This window comes from Pseudorasbora parva, chromosome 4, assembly GCF_024679245.1.
Source record: "Pseudorasbora parva isolate DD20220531a chromosome 4, ASM2467924v1, whole genome shotgun sequence".
In the NCBI taxonomy this organism is placed as follows: domain Eukaryota; kingdom Metazoa; phylum Chordata; class Actinopteri; order Cypriniformes; family Gobionidae; genus Pseudorasbora; species Pseudorasbora parva.
The window spans coordinates 12,151,741-12,169,552 of NC_090175.1; the positions used below are offsets into that span (position 1 = coordinate 12,151,741).

A 17,812-nucleotide genomic window follows, 5' to 3' on the forward strand; every position below is an offset into this window, starting at 1 on the left:
TGGAGTTAAAGTTAGCTTTATTCATAATGACACAAACGGCGCTCACACATTCAAATAAGTCTGTTGGCACTTTCACAGGCACCTCATTTTCTACATAACAGAAGAAACAGGCTTGCTCAATTGTGCTGTATATATAAAACGGCTGTGAATGAACGAAAATCTCATCATACTTATAACGCCAGTGAATCTAACCAGTGCTCAGAGCATGTAAAAACATCTCAATTCATGGTCCAGGAATATAAAGTGTACATGTAAGAATCGCTTGGGTAGTTTACACCATTAGACCCAATCCAGAAAAGGCACAAATTGCAGATTTTAGAGTTTGATTTGACCAAGTAATAAGAAACTCCGGCCAAGAACACAATGGAGCATTTCAAGAGTGAAACCAACAGAATGAAATGATTCTAGATTGTGCCACAGTGTTAAAAAAATAACAACTACTTGATGAGAAATAGTGCAATTAAGATCTGACATCGACATGTACGCCATTCTGAAAGAGCTTGAGTGGGGTGTCGACGTGTCGTGTTTAGTTTACCACATGTATTTTATCACCACAGTATAATTTTTACAGTTTCTGAAGACGATGCTAAGCTGTTACAAATGATTGCCACATGGTTGCGATGTGTGATTTCTTTCTGGCTCAAGTCATAGATGTCACGCCTATGACATTCTGGTCTCTAGATATGGCTCAGGACACTCCTTCAGTGTCAGAGGTTTTTTTTTTGTAAGTGTGGTTGTTTGGAAAAGTGTCCGAACACCTCAAATTGTGCACCAAAGTTGAATACTTTAATAGAATCCATAACCCTAAGTTTGAGCAATAGCTGTCTTAACCAGCACCACTAGTTATCTCTCTCCTAGTCTTTTCTCTTTGTAAACCCCCTTATAACTTCATGCCACTAACATACAATGGTGTGTTGCACCAAAATGCTAAAAAATATAGGATTACATGAATATTAAGTAGAGAAAATAAGTTCTTAGCGAAACGCTTCAGGACAATTTGTGCTTCACGTGTCGAGTAAAAAAATTATACAAATACTATACATAGAGTTCAGCAAAATACAGTTTTGTTACGATACGACGCACAAGGAGATAGATACAAATATGATTCTGTAGAACAAATCAAGCGTGACTTCACAAATTTGATTAAGAGATTAAATCATCTCTCTCACAGGTAACACAACATGTCTGCTGTTAGTCAGAGCAGGCAGTAAACATCGACGCAATGATCAGTCGCGAGATAATCATGTGACCTGTGAAACAAAAACGAGTGTTTTACCAACACTCACTTCATGAGGATTTACGTGATCTAGATGTTAAGATTCACATGTATTTTTAGCAGACTTGTTCTTAAGTGTTTTCATGAATGCTTTGAGACAAAGATAAATAGATACATTTATCTTGTCCGGATAAATGTGTGGATCTTAGGGGCCGTTTACACGACAGCGATGAACTAAAAACTCAATTTTTTCGCGTGCAGACTACATAAACGAGCAGCATTTTTAGTCATCTTCGCGTTTTGATTAAGTAAACTGACCACTACATTCCAGTCATAAAAAAAATTACAACAATTTGCGCTACACTAGGGAAGAGCGGTCAATTTTATAGTGGAAACTTTTCTGAAATAAGACATCCTTTATAACGAATGGGCCGACAAATGCGACCTCTGAAGGACAACCTTCAAAAATCTGTAATTGACTGTAAAAATCGCTAAAAATGAGACATAGGCACTAGTACGCATGCGCACAACGTCAGTTTTCGCAGATTCGCGTTTTTGTGGTTTACATGGAAATGATAACGATATAATTTTCAGGAGCACTTTGAAACCGGTTTGAAACATTGAAAGCTTCTTATCTTTCATTGAGAACGGTGTCGTGTAAACGCCCCTTTATGCTGCATTCCAGACGAGGTTGGAAGTGGGAATATTGTACATTAAATGTCCCAATTCCAGGCAATCAGACGTGGTGTTCACATGTTGACCACATGATGTCCCCACGACTCAACGAGAGCGTGTTTTTGTGTCAATTACGGCAAAAAACAAAACAAAAAACGGAATAAAAACAATATTAAATAGCTTTAAAAGCAGCTGACACAAAGCAAAAAGAAACGTATTATTATTATATAGACTTTATGTCTTATATTAAAGTTGTTTTTACATTTATGCTCATTGGCAGCAGGACTTGCCGACACTTTGGAGGTGACGTCAGATGACGCAAGCCGACACGCCAAACGTCGGACTTTGAGGGCCGTTTCAGACGTTATTTCCAAACTCCGAGCTGTCTGGAACGCAGCATTAATCTCTGCTGTGTAACAAAATACGTCACACAAATATGAAAATTAGGTTGTTTGCTCAAGCTCATGTCATCTATTTGACTTGTGCACTGTTTTCCAAGCGATCTGAAGTTGTATGATAGCATTCCTTCCAATCTCATTTGCATGTATATATTTAAACTTGCCATCACATTTAGTTGCAAAACTTGCAATAACCAATTGCCTTCAGATTCAACAATGTCGAACATTGTGACGCAACAAATTGGAAAAACTGGAAACTAGATTTGAGAGCCTCAACTGGCCAACAAACTTATCAACTTGCACTACTGTTCAAAAGTTTGAGTCCACTAAGACTTTAAATAAGACTCTTCTGCTCAACAAGGCTGCATTTATTTGATCAATAATACAGTATAAATAGTAAATATTATAACAATTAAAATTATATAATATTTTAAAATGTAATTTATTGTTCGAAATGCTCGAGAAGCATTTCTGATTATTATCAATTTCGAAAACAGTTGTACTGCTTAATAAACCATTTTCAGGAATCGATTAATAGAAAGTTTACAAGAAAAGCAGAATATAAATCTTTTATAACATTAAAAAATGTCGACCATCACTTTTGATCAATTTAATGCATCCTTGCTGAACAAAAGTATTAAATTCTTTGTTGTTGCTTTCTTTCTTTTAAAAAGAAATCTTACTGACCCCAAGCTTTGGTACGGCAGTGTATATTTCACAATGTATATTTTATGAATAACTTTTTAAGATGTCTTAAAGTTCATTTTCTGAAGCCTGACAGCCCCAGTCTTCATCGACCTGATTGAAGAGTAGCATGAACGTCTATGTTTACAGAAGAAACAAAGTCCTACACGTTTGGAAGGACATGAGGGTGAGTAAATGACTGAATTTTCTTTTTATTTTATTTTAGGTGCACTAACAATATAGTCTATAAGATTGTCAGTAAACTCTAATATCCTTGTTGCAGCCTTTGTGCAAAATCTGAGCAGCACTTCATTTAGGAACAAAACCGTTGGGTTTCTGATTAATCAGTTGCGAGCAGGACGCTCTCTCAAGCATAAAATATGAGTTCAGGTATCTGCCCCCCCTGCACACCCGTCCCGTTGGTGCTGTCCGACGAGCACTGGAACTGAAAGGTCACCTTCCCGCACTGGACCTCGGTCATGCCCTCCTGCCCAAAATAACTCAGCTCGTTCCCGTCCAGAACCACGCTGGCCGTGTAGAACGTGTCGGGCTCGATCTGCACCGGGTACTCGAAAAACACGGGGAAGGTGTTGCTGGAGCCGTCGGAGAAGTATTTGATGATGGCGACGCCGAGAGTCACGCCTTGGCGCTTGAGCTCGATCTTGGCCTGGTACTCCGCCGAACCGCAGCTGGAGCCATACAGCCCAAACCCGGCGATGAAGACGCGCTTGTCCACGGCGAACTGGATGCTGTCGCAGCGCCCGCGGTACCGCCACTGATTGCTGCGGTACGCGCACGACTGAAAGCGGTGGCACTTCTGCGGCGTCAAACCTTTCCGCGGTTTGCAGACGAACTTCAGCTCGGGTTTTTTGGCCGCCGTGTACCACAGGAAAATGTCGTTGGTCTCGTTAAGCGTCAACACCCCCGACTGCGCGACACCATTAGCGAAATCATCAAGGGCCATCGCGGGGATCCGTATCAGATAGATGGCCTTCCCCAAAACTAGCCGTTTATTCTCGATGGTGGGTTGGAGTTCCTGTCGGTGACACTCAGCCTCCGCCCAGCTCAGCGCCGCCTCGAACACCACCATCTCCTTGGCGTTGAGCGTCTCGCGCCGCAGGATGCTCTCCAGAGTCTGGGTGTCGATGTCGCAGAAGCCCTCAGAGCGGAGGGCGAGTTCGGCCTGCGCGTCGATGACCTCCCAGCAGCGCTGCGTGAGGTCAGGCTCCTCGAACAGGCAGCTCTGAGAGAGCAGGACGCAGGCGTTTCTAGCGCTCAGACTGGTCTCCAGGAAGTTGACGCAGGCGCGGGCCAAGTGGGGGACGATGTATTTTTTGGCAGCGTACAGTGTGGCGAGGACGGTGTCTGCACACAGGTCGATCTCATCACAGTAGATATACCTGACAAGAGAGCAAAACAATTATATTATAATAATATTATCTACTGTCATTGGAGCAAATGAGAGGCGAACCAAATACTGAGGCACTCTGAAAATCATGTTTATCCACTCCAATTGTTTTGCTAATAAATTTGCATTATATTTATAAATAATTTGCTGTAAAATTACATTATAAAAATAAGAAAAGAAAAACATTTTCAGACCTAATATATATATATATATATATATATATATATATATATATATATACACACACACACACACACATATATGTATGTACATAATATATATACAATATAAATTATGAATTCTATGAGTTTTTATAATCAAAAAAGAGATTTAAAAAGTTTTATTGTAAATTTACTTTATTAGGAAGGAAAATAATTAATATATATATATATATATATATATATATATATATATATATATATATATATATATATATATATATATATACATATATATATATATATATTTTTTTTTTTTAAATAAAATAAAATAGTAAAAATATATAACAGTTAATATTCACTATTGGTCTCAGACTATCTTATTTTTTAATGAAAAAAAGTTACATATCTATATTAAGTATTTTATTAAATCTATAATAAAACATTTATACAAAATGTAAAATATTATAATTTTATAAAATATAAATAATACCAGTGGTCTCAGACGTTTAATATATTGTTCTCTTTAAAGACTTTACAATATATTTATTTAAAAAAATTGTATATAATTTTATATAATATAAAAATGATGTAAAATGACATAATATTAAACGTTTTCTGTCTTTTATTTCATGTTTACTAGCTTTGTGGGTAATGCTCAGCACATGCTTTTGTCTGAAGGTCGTACTTCAGCATGGCGAGGAAAGAAGGTGGCTCCACATCAGGGATCCGGATCTCATCCTTATCTTCAGCCAGCTCTCCGTAGAACATGGCGTGAAATACAGAACTGCCCACAGCCAGGACGTACTTAAAGAGACGGAGAAAATGGATTCAAACAGAGATTATGAGCATCACTCAGTTCTATTAATTCCTGCATTTGCCAACCTACAAATTAAATATTTCTTCTGGAGTTGTGTAGCTCAAACATTAAAGCATGCTGAGGGTCAAGCAAAAGTGGCCATTCTGCAATAAACTGGAGTGATTGGATGTCCATAACTGTGTTAATTCTGTACCTTGTGTCCCGGCACTCTCTGGGTTCCTCCAGGAGGCCCCACCACAAAATGAATATCTGCCATCAGCTCGTTGTTGAACATGACTGAGTTTCTGCAGAGGACAAATGAATAATGAAAAGACTTTTACATACAGTGCAGCATCACATGCTGTCTAGGTAGGCAGCACACTAGGCAGTGGAACAGAGCTACAAGAGGAAGAGTAAATTACCGCTCTCTGATCGTGGGATACAAGCCTTGCCAATTACATCCCTGAATGGTGTTGTTGTTGCTGACGTTCTGCTGTTGGTACTGTTGGACAGCGGTGGCTGTGACAGCGGGCAATTTTTTGGCAGGAAACAGCTCTGCGGCCATTTTACCAACACGTCAATTTATCAGGAGGAGGTCATGGCAGAGGATCTGGCAACCTGCAAAACTGGAAAAGATGGGAGGGAAAAGAAAGACAAAACACTCTAAATGACACAAAAAGCATTTTTAATATAACTCTTGAATATAAACGCTTGAAATTGAATAGCATTCGTATATATTCACTTCTCTCATTAATAACATTTATAGGCTATACATATTATTAATGAGATAGGCTATATTGTCAATTTTAACTGCAATTATTTTATTATTGGCCGTCATTTTCTCACGATTATCATTCCAGTCTTTTTTTATATTTATTTTATGTTTCTCGTCCATTTCTCATCTCAAACTCGTGTATTAAAATGAAGCAGTTCACATACGAAAATAAGTTACTTGACATTCATTGTTGGACTCACATAAACAGAGTTAGCAATCGCAGCTAAAGATGCTATAATCATTTAAATATGCACAGAACAGCAATCCATCTTGTTACACGAGCGTTTAAAAGATCCAGAAGCAAATGCATTTAATACATCCTTTGATATCTGTAAAACAGATGCAGCTCTGAATTCAGATGTGAGCAACAGGAAATAAACAAAAACAGCTACCCGGGCTAACAAACCTTTAAAAAATATATATAGCCACAAAACCTTCAAACTAAAACAATATCACGACATGCCAGCGCTCATCAACCTATAACAGCTCAATAGTGGTAATTACCAGAGATTGATTAATGCAGCAGGTTTGGTGATAGAGTGAAGAAAGTTTGCAGCTGGTTTGCACATCAACATCCTCCATAATCGGAGGATCCGCCTGACGGACTGCGCATGCGCCATACAAACAAGTCCTTTTCAAATTATTATTATTATTAAGAAAATACTACTTGCAGTTAGCAGTAGGTACTACTTTTAACTTTTCATGCTTTGTTCTTTTATTTATATATTTACTATAATATACAATTAAATATTATTATTTTATTTTTTTGCCCGTTCAATAATTATTAGATTATTCTATTTGGGTTGGGATATGTTAATATTTATACTTAAACTGGTGGTTGACTAAAAAGGTGGTTCTCACACACTAAAAATAGTTGCAATATTGTCAGCAAAATTGCTTCCAAATGATTTACTTGCTAAAGAGAATTGTTATTTTTTGTTGATGCTGATGAGTACCAGCAGGTGGCGCCCGATGCAAAGTCTTCAAATATTTCATAACTTTTACAAATTGTTATAAAAAATTCTGTCCTAAACGTCCAAATCGACATATGCATGATTTGTTTATTATTATTTCTTTTATTGTGTATTATAGGCTGGTATATTATTATTTTTACTATTTGTCATAATTTTATAACTGCTAAATTTGTATTTTAATAAAATTATAGAAAATATTATTTATAAATATACAGCTTTCGAAAAAATTAAGAGACCACTTAACATTTAGAAATCAATGTTAAGTAGTCTCTTAATTTTTTCCAGAGTTGTATATTATATTTGTAAATTGACATTCTATTTTCTATTGTATATTACGGTGTAGCCTACCATTCTTTCTTCTTTTTTTAATTTGACATATTATAATTGCCGTATTTTTTATGTAATGGGTTTACACACACACACACACACACACACACACACACACACACACACACACACACCTAATTTATATTCTGCACTGTAAAACTCATTTACATTTTTAGCACACTTTAGTTGAAAAAAAGCAAGCTGAAACTCTGAAAACTAAATGATATTACATCATAATAATAGTATATTTTATTTTGAGTAGAAATTAAGTCCTCTTCTACAATGATGTAGAAGTTTTCATTGCAGCAGATTTTTCAGTTTCCAAGCCGTAACAAGGCGATTAATGGATAATTCCAATACAACAATATTTAGCTCACAAATAACAGGCTAGACTATCTAATAATGTTTTTAAAGTACAGTTGAAATTTTGCAAACATATTTGAATCTAGTCTCTCTTGCCATCATTGACAAAGCACGCATTCCAAAAAGCTTATGGATTTTTGCACCTTATATGCAGACATCTCCTATCCTAACCAAACCTCTGACCTTAAGCATATAGAGGTCAGTGTGTGAAATTCACAGACTGCAAAGAATCTCTCTTATTAGTGATAAAATAACAAATATTCAAACGCATCGCTGGAATCCCATGGCCAGCAAACCTCTGACTGAACATTGACCCTGAAAAGCAGCTTGACTGGAGCTTAACAGCAAAAACAGCCACAGGAATGCAATGCTGCCCTTGTTGCACTGATGCAAAGGCTTTACGTAATGATTTACTAATTACACTATAGACGCTTCGCCTCGGCCGTGGGGGATGCTGGGTAACGGGTCTCTCCGGCAGGCACCGACCTAATGGAGGGGGTCCATAAACAAGCAGCACTTTTATTGTGTGGACATTGATTTGTATCTCTCAGACCTATTCTAGGCCATTTAAAAGCTATTTAGAGGGTTTTAAACCCAGGAAATGACCATTGTTTGCCCGTCTCCAGTAGTTATGGTCGGCTTGAACGCAAAATTGTTCTTTGTGTGGAGTCCTGCTCTATCTTTAATCTTCTATTCATAGATCCATTTGAAGACAAACTTTTTGTTTTCCATAAAGACTGGACTAAACTGCTGTGGTAAAGCTGGGAATATATTGATTTGGTTAAAACATTATGCAAACCAGAATGGGCCCAATAAATATTTGGACAATAAAAATGTCTGCATATCATTGCATTTTCAGAACGTATTTTACTTTTTCAGACATCATTTTAGTTCACACGGGTTTCCAATCAGCAACCTCAAACACTTTCCACTTATATTGGACCATCAACAAGTGTCCAAATATTTAGTATCTTCATTTTCATAACAGTAATAAATAGGCAAAACTGATGAAACATTGAGGTAATCAGTTACATAAATTTTATTAAAATATCCAAAAACCACTAGAACAATGTTATATTATGTTGACTTCTGTTCTTCCAGTATCCCAAATGTTTCCAAGAATTTTTAAATCCAGAGAAATAAGCAATTTTAACCTGGACATAGCAATTTTAACCTTTCAATGACATCATACCCGCGTTACCCTCGATTTATGTTTTTATTTTGTAGAAACCATGGAAACACTTTAAATGGTTACTTCAGCGATTAGCTTTGTATCACTAGAAATCCTGGAGTATATTAAAATGATTGTGCTCCCCTCTCCTCATATCCACCTGACTAGAGATTTATGCATTTTATTTCTGAAAAAATTACTCTGATGACGCAACTCTTGTCAATTTGCATCATTGGAGGAATTTTTGGCCAGAGGCTAAAGACTACAGCCAGCAGAGGGAGCCATTTCCGCATGTGTTACACCCACGCATGGGGATGGGGTCGCACTCACAGCTGCAGCCTCAGGCAGTCATGGAAAGTGCGGCAGAAGTAGCAAAGTAAGTGTTTCAACTTCTCAAATTAATTCCTATGAAAGTTTAGCTTCCAAAGGCATGAACTGAAAACGCGCCAGACTGAACACGCGCTGAGAACTACTGCCGCGAATGCAGTCGCCTTTACCTCAGCTCTCATCACTAGCTCTTACCTCAGCTCAGTCATCATGATGAGTGTGCAATCTGACTCCTGCTGTTAGTGCTGTGACACTCCCTCAGCGGCTAAATCACAATATATTGAACAGCCACGTTCAGTTTTTATTGTAGTGTCTGTTCTCTAACTGATCTGATTTTATCAGGGGTGTAGGAATTACTTTGACATTAGGGGGACATCGCTGAAGTAGCCTATCCCTTTAAAAGACATATGCTAGCTAAAAATGTGTAACGTTACCGTGATGCCTTATTATTCTGCTTGTTAAACTTGTATTATGCAGTTGCCTAACTTACAATATTATTCTTTGCGTGAGACAGTGATTCACCGGCTCGTAGAGAGAGCTTTATTCAGGCCATTCTGTTTTTGGCTGCTTCTGAAACCATAGATAGACTAAGCAGTTCAAGTAAATAGGCATGACCATATTGTAGGTCCCTTAATGGTAATATAGGCACAGTTTTATAATCACTGAGATTCCAAATGTGAGTTAGGGGGGTTCGGGGGCATGCTCCCCCGAGAAAATTTGATTTCTATGATCTATCTACATATGCGCATTTTAAGATGTTCTGAAGGCCAAAAAATTAAATAACAATAGCTTGAAAACCATGTTAGTGGGAAAATATGACTCATTCCATTTCCGTTCCATTTTCATCAGTTGAAGAAAGTAAATCTGGTTAACTGATGTTTATCAGTTTATATCGCACATGCGGCTGCAGTGTCTGTAGTTACGGCACTTTGTAAAAAAAATATATATATATATATTTTGTTTATTAAATGCATAGTTTTTAACTTCAAAGCATTTCAGAATTCAGTTCATATTTAAAAAAAACGAAATTTCACAAAAAATAACGAAATGGTGAAGAATAAAAAAAAAACTGAAATACCATGCAAATTCAAAAATTTCGCTGTTTTAATTTGAATTAATGCTTGGATATGTGGTGGCTGAGATATATAGGCTACATAAACCCACCAAAAGGCGTGGCATACTTTCTGGAATGACTTATCACGAAAGGAAAAAAATACGTTTTAGATGCATTGCAGCGATTAATGGAAACGGCGTCATTTCGCAATAGTTTTTTTCATAATGATCTGTAATGGAAACACGGCTACTGAGAGAGCAGTCCAACTATTTCAAGTGGATTCAGGCCGTTTTGCAAGAGCGTTTGACCCATTCATAATTTAGAAAACATCATGTATTCGTCAAAATGGCCTGCACTATTGGCTCATTTTTGGGGGGGACAGATCCAGCATTTTCCATTATTGGGGGAGGGACGCGTCCCCCCGTCTCCTACGCCAATGGATTTTATGAAGATGAACGCAGTGGTGGTAAGATAAAAGGGATCCAGTAGCGGCGGCTTTGGGAATGGCCTCACTGGGCAGCAAAGCATTCTGGGAATTGTTGTCTTTCATCCCCATGAGACAGAGACAAAAATACATTTTCTGTCTTTTCTCAGTATAGAAGGCACCAAATTAAAAAAATAATTTCACATTTCTACTACATTAATGACCCAGTTTAAATACAGATTCATCTTCCCAGTGCTGAATTACCCCTTTAATACATTGCCTGTTTGGATTTAAATAGGCAAATGCTTAAGAGTCAATTATTTGGATCATTATTGCAGTGATTATTATGTCTCTAGCATGTTTTATGTTTGGCATCAGTTCATCTAACCCTCATTGATGGAGTCAGTAGTTTTACATTTTTTTAAATAACCATGTAGGAAGACCCATCATGGCCATATTCCAGGATGACAATGTCAAGATTCATCAGCTCAGACTGTGAAGGAATGGTTGTGAGGGAGCATGAAGAACAGCTCAACACAGTTAGTCTTAGTGTTTAAATCTTGTTTTCTTGATTTATCATGAGTACCATGTTCCACTATGCCTAATATCGCTCTAGCTCACTGCAGCATGCAAGCATCTCACAGTAGTCGCTGAGCAAACGCACAGAGTAACATTAACCTAACTTTCAACACATTCAGATAATACAACAGAACTGCATTACACATGACCTGGAAAAAGTGGAACTGATCATCTGCGGCAGAATAAAACCTCCATGAAATCAAGCTATGCCTTTGTTTTGAATAAGTAACCTCTAGTGGTGAAAAGCTCCACATTGTGCCTTTAAGGATTTCAAAGTTTAAAGGGATACTTCACTGCTTTTTCACATTAAACTATGTTATTCCCTTAATTAAGAGGAGTTGATACACACCTCTCTCGTCTGAGTGCGTGCACTTAATCGCTCTGACGTGCGGTGACGATCTGATAGCATTTAGCTTAGCCCACTAAGCCCAGTTCATTCACTATGGTACCAAACAGAGATAAATCAAGTTAGAAGTACCAAACACCTCCACGTTTTCTCTATTTAAATACAGTTACACAAATAGTTGAACGATCAAGTATGGTGACACAAAATAAAACGTGGCGCGTTTCTAAGCGGATTAAAAAGGAGAACTATAATGTATGGCGGATTAGCACTTCTGAGAGTACTTCGACTCGGCGCAGTAAAAAGTCCCGGCTGAAAAATCCTCCCTCACATCTCCCCAGCCCTCTCTCATTTCTGTCAATAGGGGGGAGGGGGGGATGTAAGTACTGCAATATAATACATTTAAAATATATCTGTTCTCAAACCAAGCTCATGCTCCACTCGTCACCATGATAGATACCTTACTACAACAACAACATAACAGAAACTCTTGAACTGAACAGATTTTTTATGGAAATGATTGCGGTGGGAAAGTGATCAGTGATTCAGTAGCGGTGGCTTTGGGAATGGCCTCACAGGGCAGCGAAGCATTCTGGGAATTGTTGTCTTTCATCCCCATGAGACAAAAATACATTTTCTGTCTTTTCTCAGTCTAGAAAGCACCAAATTCAAAAACATTTTCATATTTCTAATACATTAATGACCCAGTTTAAATACAAAGCTTGATGCTAATCATTTAAGTAACCCTTTAATATTGCACAAAACACATTATATAATACTTAATTTTAGCATTTACTCTCCCTTTTGGGTGTTATGGCAAAGCATGCCAAGGGAAATTATTTTTTTAAACTATGAAACAATTCAAATGACTTAAAAAGTGTCAGTTTTGTAAACTCAAAAGAACAAGGAAATTCTAAATACTCGTAAAAGTGAATTTGATTGAACTAATTTGTTTGATTTAAGTTGGCTCTACTCAAACCAATTCATTATTTTGAGCGTTGGGGTTTATAGTCTAACAGGGAACGTTCTCCGAACTTTCCAGTAACGTTAAACGAATGTTCATTCAGTGTTATTTGGTCTTTAATATGTACTCAAGACATTAGTACAAAAACATTATTGTTAATGGGACATTTTTTTTAAATGTTACTAATTGTTTCATTTGCATTCACTCACAAAAAAAGAACACAAACGTTTTGCTAGTGATATTTCTTTGGGGATGCAAACATTTTGTGAGGGAACACAAAGGTTTTCTGGGAAATGCAAAGGTTTTGCTAGAGAACTCAAAAGCATTTATAATGTTTGGCCAAAGATGACAATCAAATTGTTTCATTAACGTTAACATAAAGAAAAATACTTTTCATACTTTTTATGTACAGAGAAAGTTCTGAAATAACGTTAGCAAAATGTAAGGTTCTGCTTAAAAAGTGTGCTTGTGATGTTTTTCTTTAAAATATGTCACTTAGTTTTGTATTTTTCTTACCAAGGCTAGATGATTTCCTGACATTATTAAGTGTGTTTATGTAACTTTATATCTTTTAAGTAATAATAACATTTTGGAGCCACTGTATCTGCAATTAATACTGGAGTAACCAATGTGCTGTGGTTAACAGCATATGTTTACATAAGTCATGTGGCTTTGGCATAAATATAAGATATGTCAGCTAGTGAAATCCAATGTTCTCTTTTTCCTCCGTAGTGACGGCGGTGATTTATGCCCCAAGTGGATTGTGGGATATCAGAGTTTCTGAACATGGGGTCGGTAAGACTTTTCCTACTCGTATTGATTTAAGTTCGACCTTTTTGTGCTCGTGTTTCCTTCCTCTATTAGATTATCTGTCACTTTGCAAAACTGATTTTGTGCCATTGCACAAAACATCTATGCTCTTGAGATATTGCTAATCATTACAGCCCACAATAGTACATTTGTTATTGTTGTGATAAAACATAATGAGATTGTTTCTGCTCATGGGTATTTGCACGTCAGAAATATTTTATCAGTGCATGAAAATAGAAACACAGTCAAAAGTTTTGGACAGTACTATTTTAATGTTTTTGAAAGAAGTCTTTTATGCTTATCAAGTCTGCATTTATTTCATTAAAATACAGAAAAAACAGTGTGAAAAATGATCACAATTTAAAATAATGGTTTTAATATGCATATTATGATTTTAATATGCTTAAAATATAATTTATTTCTGTGATGAAAAGCTGTATTTTCAGCATCATTACTCCAGTCTTCAGTGTCACATTAGCCATTATTATGAAAAATAGTAATGTGTCCAAATTTTTGAACAGTACTATATATAATATATAGGCTACAATATTGGCCAAAAGTGATGTCCGGAGAGAATATTTATTTTTAATGGCCCTACAAATTTAATTAAACCATCAAAATATGATTACCTATTTTATTTATATGAAAACCTGGCTATAAAACGATGTGTCTGCACGATTCAATGCATTATCACAATTAATAATTGTCAATTTTTGTGGCACTTTTTGCCACTAACAACTGCATAGCTGTTCATCACATCAATACAGTATTTGACCATTGAAATGTGTGCAAATTATTTAAAAATCGCCCAGCCCTATAGTTCTCTTTTCCTAACGGTCCTATGGTGTCACATTTTGGGGTTGTTTTGCTGTGAACGATGACACATGCATTCAACCCCATTCGCCCCCAAGATCCTTTTCAGATCCTCGAGTGAGCAGATTGGCCAAAGTCAATTAGAAGTCTATTACAATGAAATGCTGTTTATGGAGATAAAGGATGAATTAGCCGTACTAACTCTCTTCATTCACAGCCTCTCTCTTTCTCTTTATCTGTCAAGTGGCATTCATTGAATTGAATAATTCGTCTCATGGCTGGGAACCGCAGCGTTCGGGCTGAACACATGGTGTGATAATGGGAGGCTCTGTATTCATAGGCTGGTCAGTTCCTGCCCCTTGTATTGTGCGCTGGCTCTCTCAGGGCTCAGTGTGTGTGTGTTGTTGTGGAGAAGGAAAGGGTGGTAACAGTGTTTCGTGAAAGGTATTGTAGGGTTTCTTAGCAAGGGCTCTTTTTTGTTCATTTTGGCTGCGAGTGAGAGAAACAGACGGCTGGGCTGTACATCCCAGGTGCATTTTGGGATTTTGTGTCTCTTGATTCAACACCTCCTTTCTCATGTCATGATCTCAAGCAGTGTGTGTGAATCTCATAGACAGTCATTTTGTGCGCGAGAGTCACACTTTTAAACATACCTTTTCCAGAGTTTCCCTAAAAAATAAATAAATAAAAAACAGGCTCTAAACCTGCTGATCCCAAACCAGTGATGTCAGATTTCTTTTAAAAACGCACGTTAAGCTGTTTTTACTGAATGTGCACTGTGCTTGTATAATATATGTGTAACATATTAAAGGTGCCCTATAATGAAAAATTGAATTAACCCTGCCATAGTGAAATAATAAGAGTTGGCATGCATCACATACTGTGAGTCTCAAACACCATTGCCTCCTCCTTCATATGTAAATCTCGTATATCAAAAACACCACGGGAAAAGAAGTGCTTCTCAACATAAACCCAACCGTGACTCAAGCATTGGGGATCATTTATATACACGCCCCCAACATTTGCATCTGTCCAAACATGTTCATTGTCAGGCGGAACTGACGAAGCCGAACCATCGGGACTGCAGGTAAAGACACTTGAGCATAGCAAAAAATGTCTCTCATGACACACGTCATGTTCAGGCTGTGTAGGAGACGTGAGGACTTTTCATATGTCAACAGTCATGGTTGAGGTTTATTATAATCGGATATCACAACAAATCATTTGTTTGTTCGGCCCATTTCAAGCAAGCTTCGCTCCGCGTCTTAAACTGAAGAAAGGGCCAACTGTATTCCTGCAAGCAGTAAGTAGTGATTTATCCACTTATTGACTGTTTAAACAATTTCTGATTAAATTGAAAGTTTCTTAGAGATCGCATTGTCTAGATGACGCAAAATGCTAGTACAGTAACAATAGGAAACTCCAAGTACCATACAAAACTAAATAGTGTGTCTAATGACAAAGGTTAATATTATTTTGCATTACAAAATACAACCGTAGATACGTTGCCTACAGATCGTTCACTCGATCCTTCTAGCAAACGTCACCTTTTCCACCATATAAGTAAAAACGACAGTCATTTGACAAGGCTATTCATTTTGTAAAAATATAAGTTATATATTTATATTTTTGAGAACTGAAGTAGGCCTATGATGTTTTTGCATGCTTGTATTAAGAGTAGCCAACATCACAGTCACTGCGTAGCCTACATTGTGACTAACGTTATTTGAACATGCATCGTTGACGAAAAAAGACAAGTCTAAAATGTAGACTGAATGACACTTTAAGCAGAACATCTCTAATGGAGATTGCTGAAATGCAGCTTACTTGTTTATTGGTGTTTTCAGATCATCCGCGCGCGCAAAAGAGAGCTCGCGTGCATATGGTTGCCAGATTGGACATGTTGAGGTAAAACACCGGATAGTATACGGGTTTCTTTTCACGTAAAAGCTCTGTTTGGGGGATTTAAATCACTGAAATCTGGCAACCGCAAACACACGTTTTTTTTTCTTTCTCGCGCACGGATGATCTGAAAACACCAATAAACAAGTAAGCTGCATTTTATCAATCTCCATTTGAGATGTTTTGCTTAAAGTGTCATTCAGTCAGTCAGGGCGGTCAGGACTCACGAGCCGCTTCACTGAACTGCTGTGAGCTGCTGAAATAAGCCAATCAGAGCAGAGCTCAACATTAATATTCATAACTCTTCCAAATAAGGCAAAAACAGAGCATTACATAGGGACAATTTATAGGGTTGTAAATGGACCTGTAAAACTGTATCTGGACAATTTTTGCCTTTAAATAAGCCACACACCCTCTATGTAGATATCAGAGAACAATTTAACATATTGTTTCAACTCATTCTAGGGCACCTTTATTATAATGTTCATAAAATATATTTTTGAATGTCTTTAACTCAGTTTCGTAATTTCTTGTTTACCTTTATTATTATTATTATTATTAATTATTTGGACGGATAGAATCAGAAAGACAGACGGATGGATAAATGGATGAACAGACGAGTAGATGGATGGATAGATAGACAGACGAACAGACAGTTAGATAGATAGATAGATAGATAGATAGATAGATAGATAGATAGATAGATAGACAGACAGACAGACAGACAGACAGACAGACAGACAGACAGACAGACAGACAGACAGACAGACAGACAGATAGATAGATAGATAGATAGATAGATAGATAGTTTCCATGCATTATGCAGTCATTGGGCTCCCACACCATTACCAAACCAGCACTAACCGGTCTCTGCCTCTGAGTGTTTCTCTCTGTCCTGCAGTGGTCATTCATACAGCCACAGAGACCTGTGTTCACCATCACTGAATAGTCAATAAAGAGCCCATCACTTTACGCTGCATTTGCTTGAAAGAAAGCACCTCAGAAAGCTCTTCTCCGGCCCAAACCGTCACCCCTGCCATCTGTGCTGCGGTTCTCCGCCCTCCTGCGCGTGGTTGAAAGGAATAATGGAGTCTTGAATACGTTTTGAATACTTGAGAATAGACCGTCCCTTATTATCTCCGCCAGCATCTGCTTGCCGCTCCATTGATGTGCTCCGTGTATTTACTCCACTCAATTAAACCACTATAAACTCCATTAGCCACAACAGAGCCAATCAGAAATGGCCACACAATAGGGACGGATGAGGGCCCTTCCCTCACTTCTTCACGGGGAGGAGGTCTCTATTCACATTCTCAATCAGCAGCTGCTGATAATCTGCTTCTCCGCTGCTCACCGTGTCTTTCTTATTGTCGTGTCAATGCTTTCAAACAGGTGTTGCTTTAATTATTGTAGCATTCGTGGGCATTCAGGGGCCCTCTGCTTCATAAGGGCCCTCTGACAAAGAAAGAGCAGCCAAACAGGCATGCCATCACACTCTGGACCGATATTACAGGCATTAATGACTTTAAATGGGGTTTAAAGGAGGCCATTAGGCACATTTCTCCACTTTGCACTCGCTGAAATGAACACACACACATGTTGAATATTAGCAAGTGGTGTTTTTTTTAGATTCTTTTGTATTTTTCTT

At 37.5% G+C, this 17,812-nt stretch overlaps 1 protein-coding gene and 1 long non-coding RNA gene across 4 annotated transcripts in view; one reads left to right on the forward strand and one right to left on the reverse strand.

Annotated features, from left to right (window-relative positions):
* On the reverse strand, positions 1 to 17,134 carry btbd3a (BTB (POZ) domain containing 3a). 3 transcript variants are annotated; one of them, XM_067440930.1, is made up of 5 exons: positions 17,029 to 17,134; positions 5,761 to 5,964; positions 5,553 to 5,643; positions 5,228 to 5,346; positions 1 to 4,373 (listed from the first exon to the last, which is right to left on the reverse strand). In XM_067440930.1, exons 2-5 carry the CDS (start codon positions 5,901 to 5,903, stop codon positions 3,341 to 3,343), a joined length of 1,386 nt encoding a protein of 461 aa, XP_067297031.1. In that variant the 5' UTR covers positions 5,904 to 5,964; positions 17,029 to 17,134; the 3' UTR covers positions 1 to 3,340. The 3 variants fall into 3 exon arrangements, with proteins under 3 accessions (XP_067297031.1, XP_067297029.1, XP_067297030.1); XM_067440928.1 differs by lacking the exon at positions 17,029 to 17,134 and adding an exon at positions 6,618 to 6,722; XM_067440929.1 differs by lacking the exon at positions 17,029 to 17,134 and adding an exon at positions 6,314 to 6,527.
* The window catches only part of LOC137072921 (uncharacterized), a 22,073-nt gene continuing 13,547 nt past the window's right edge, over positions 9,287 to 17,812 (forward strand). Inside the window, exons 1-2 of the long non-coding RNA XR_010904706.1 lie at positions 9,287 to 9,324; positions 13,372 to 13,434. This is a non-coding gene — a long non-coding RNA (uncharacterized lncRNA). The remainder of the gene's footprint in view (positions 9,325 to 13,371; positions 13,435 to 17,812) is intronic.

Excerpts from the sequence above, each read along its gene's own strand:
- btbd3a (XM_067440930.1), bottom strand. The coding sequence starts at position 5,903 with ATGGCCGCAGAGCTGTTTCCTGCCAAAAAATTGCCCGCTGTCACAGCC. Across the intron at positions 5,644-5,760 it reads TATCCCACGATCAGAGAGCG|AAACTCAGTCATGTTCAACA; the intron begins GTAATTTACTCT and ends TGTCCTCTGCAG. Across the intron at positions 4,374-5,227 it reads TCTTTCCTCGCCATGCTGAA|GTATATCTACTGTGATGAGA; the intron begins GTACGACCTTCA and ends CTCTCTTGTCAG.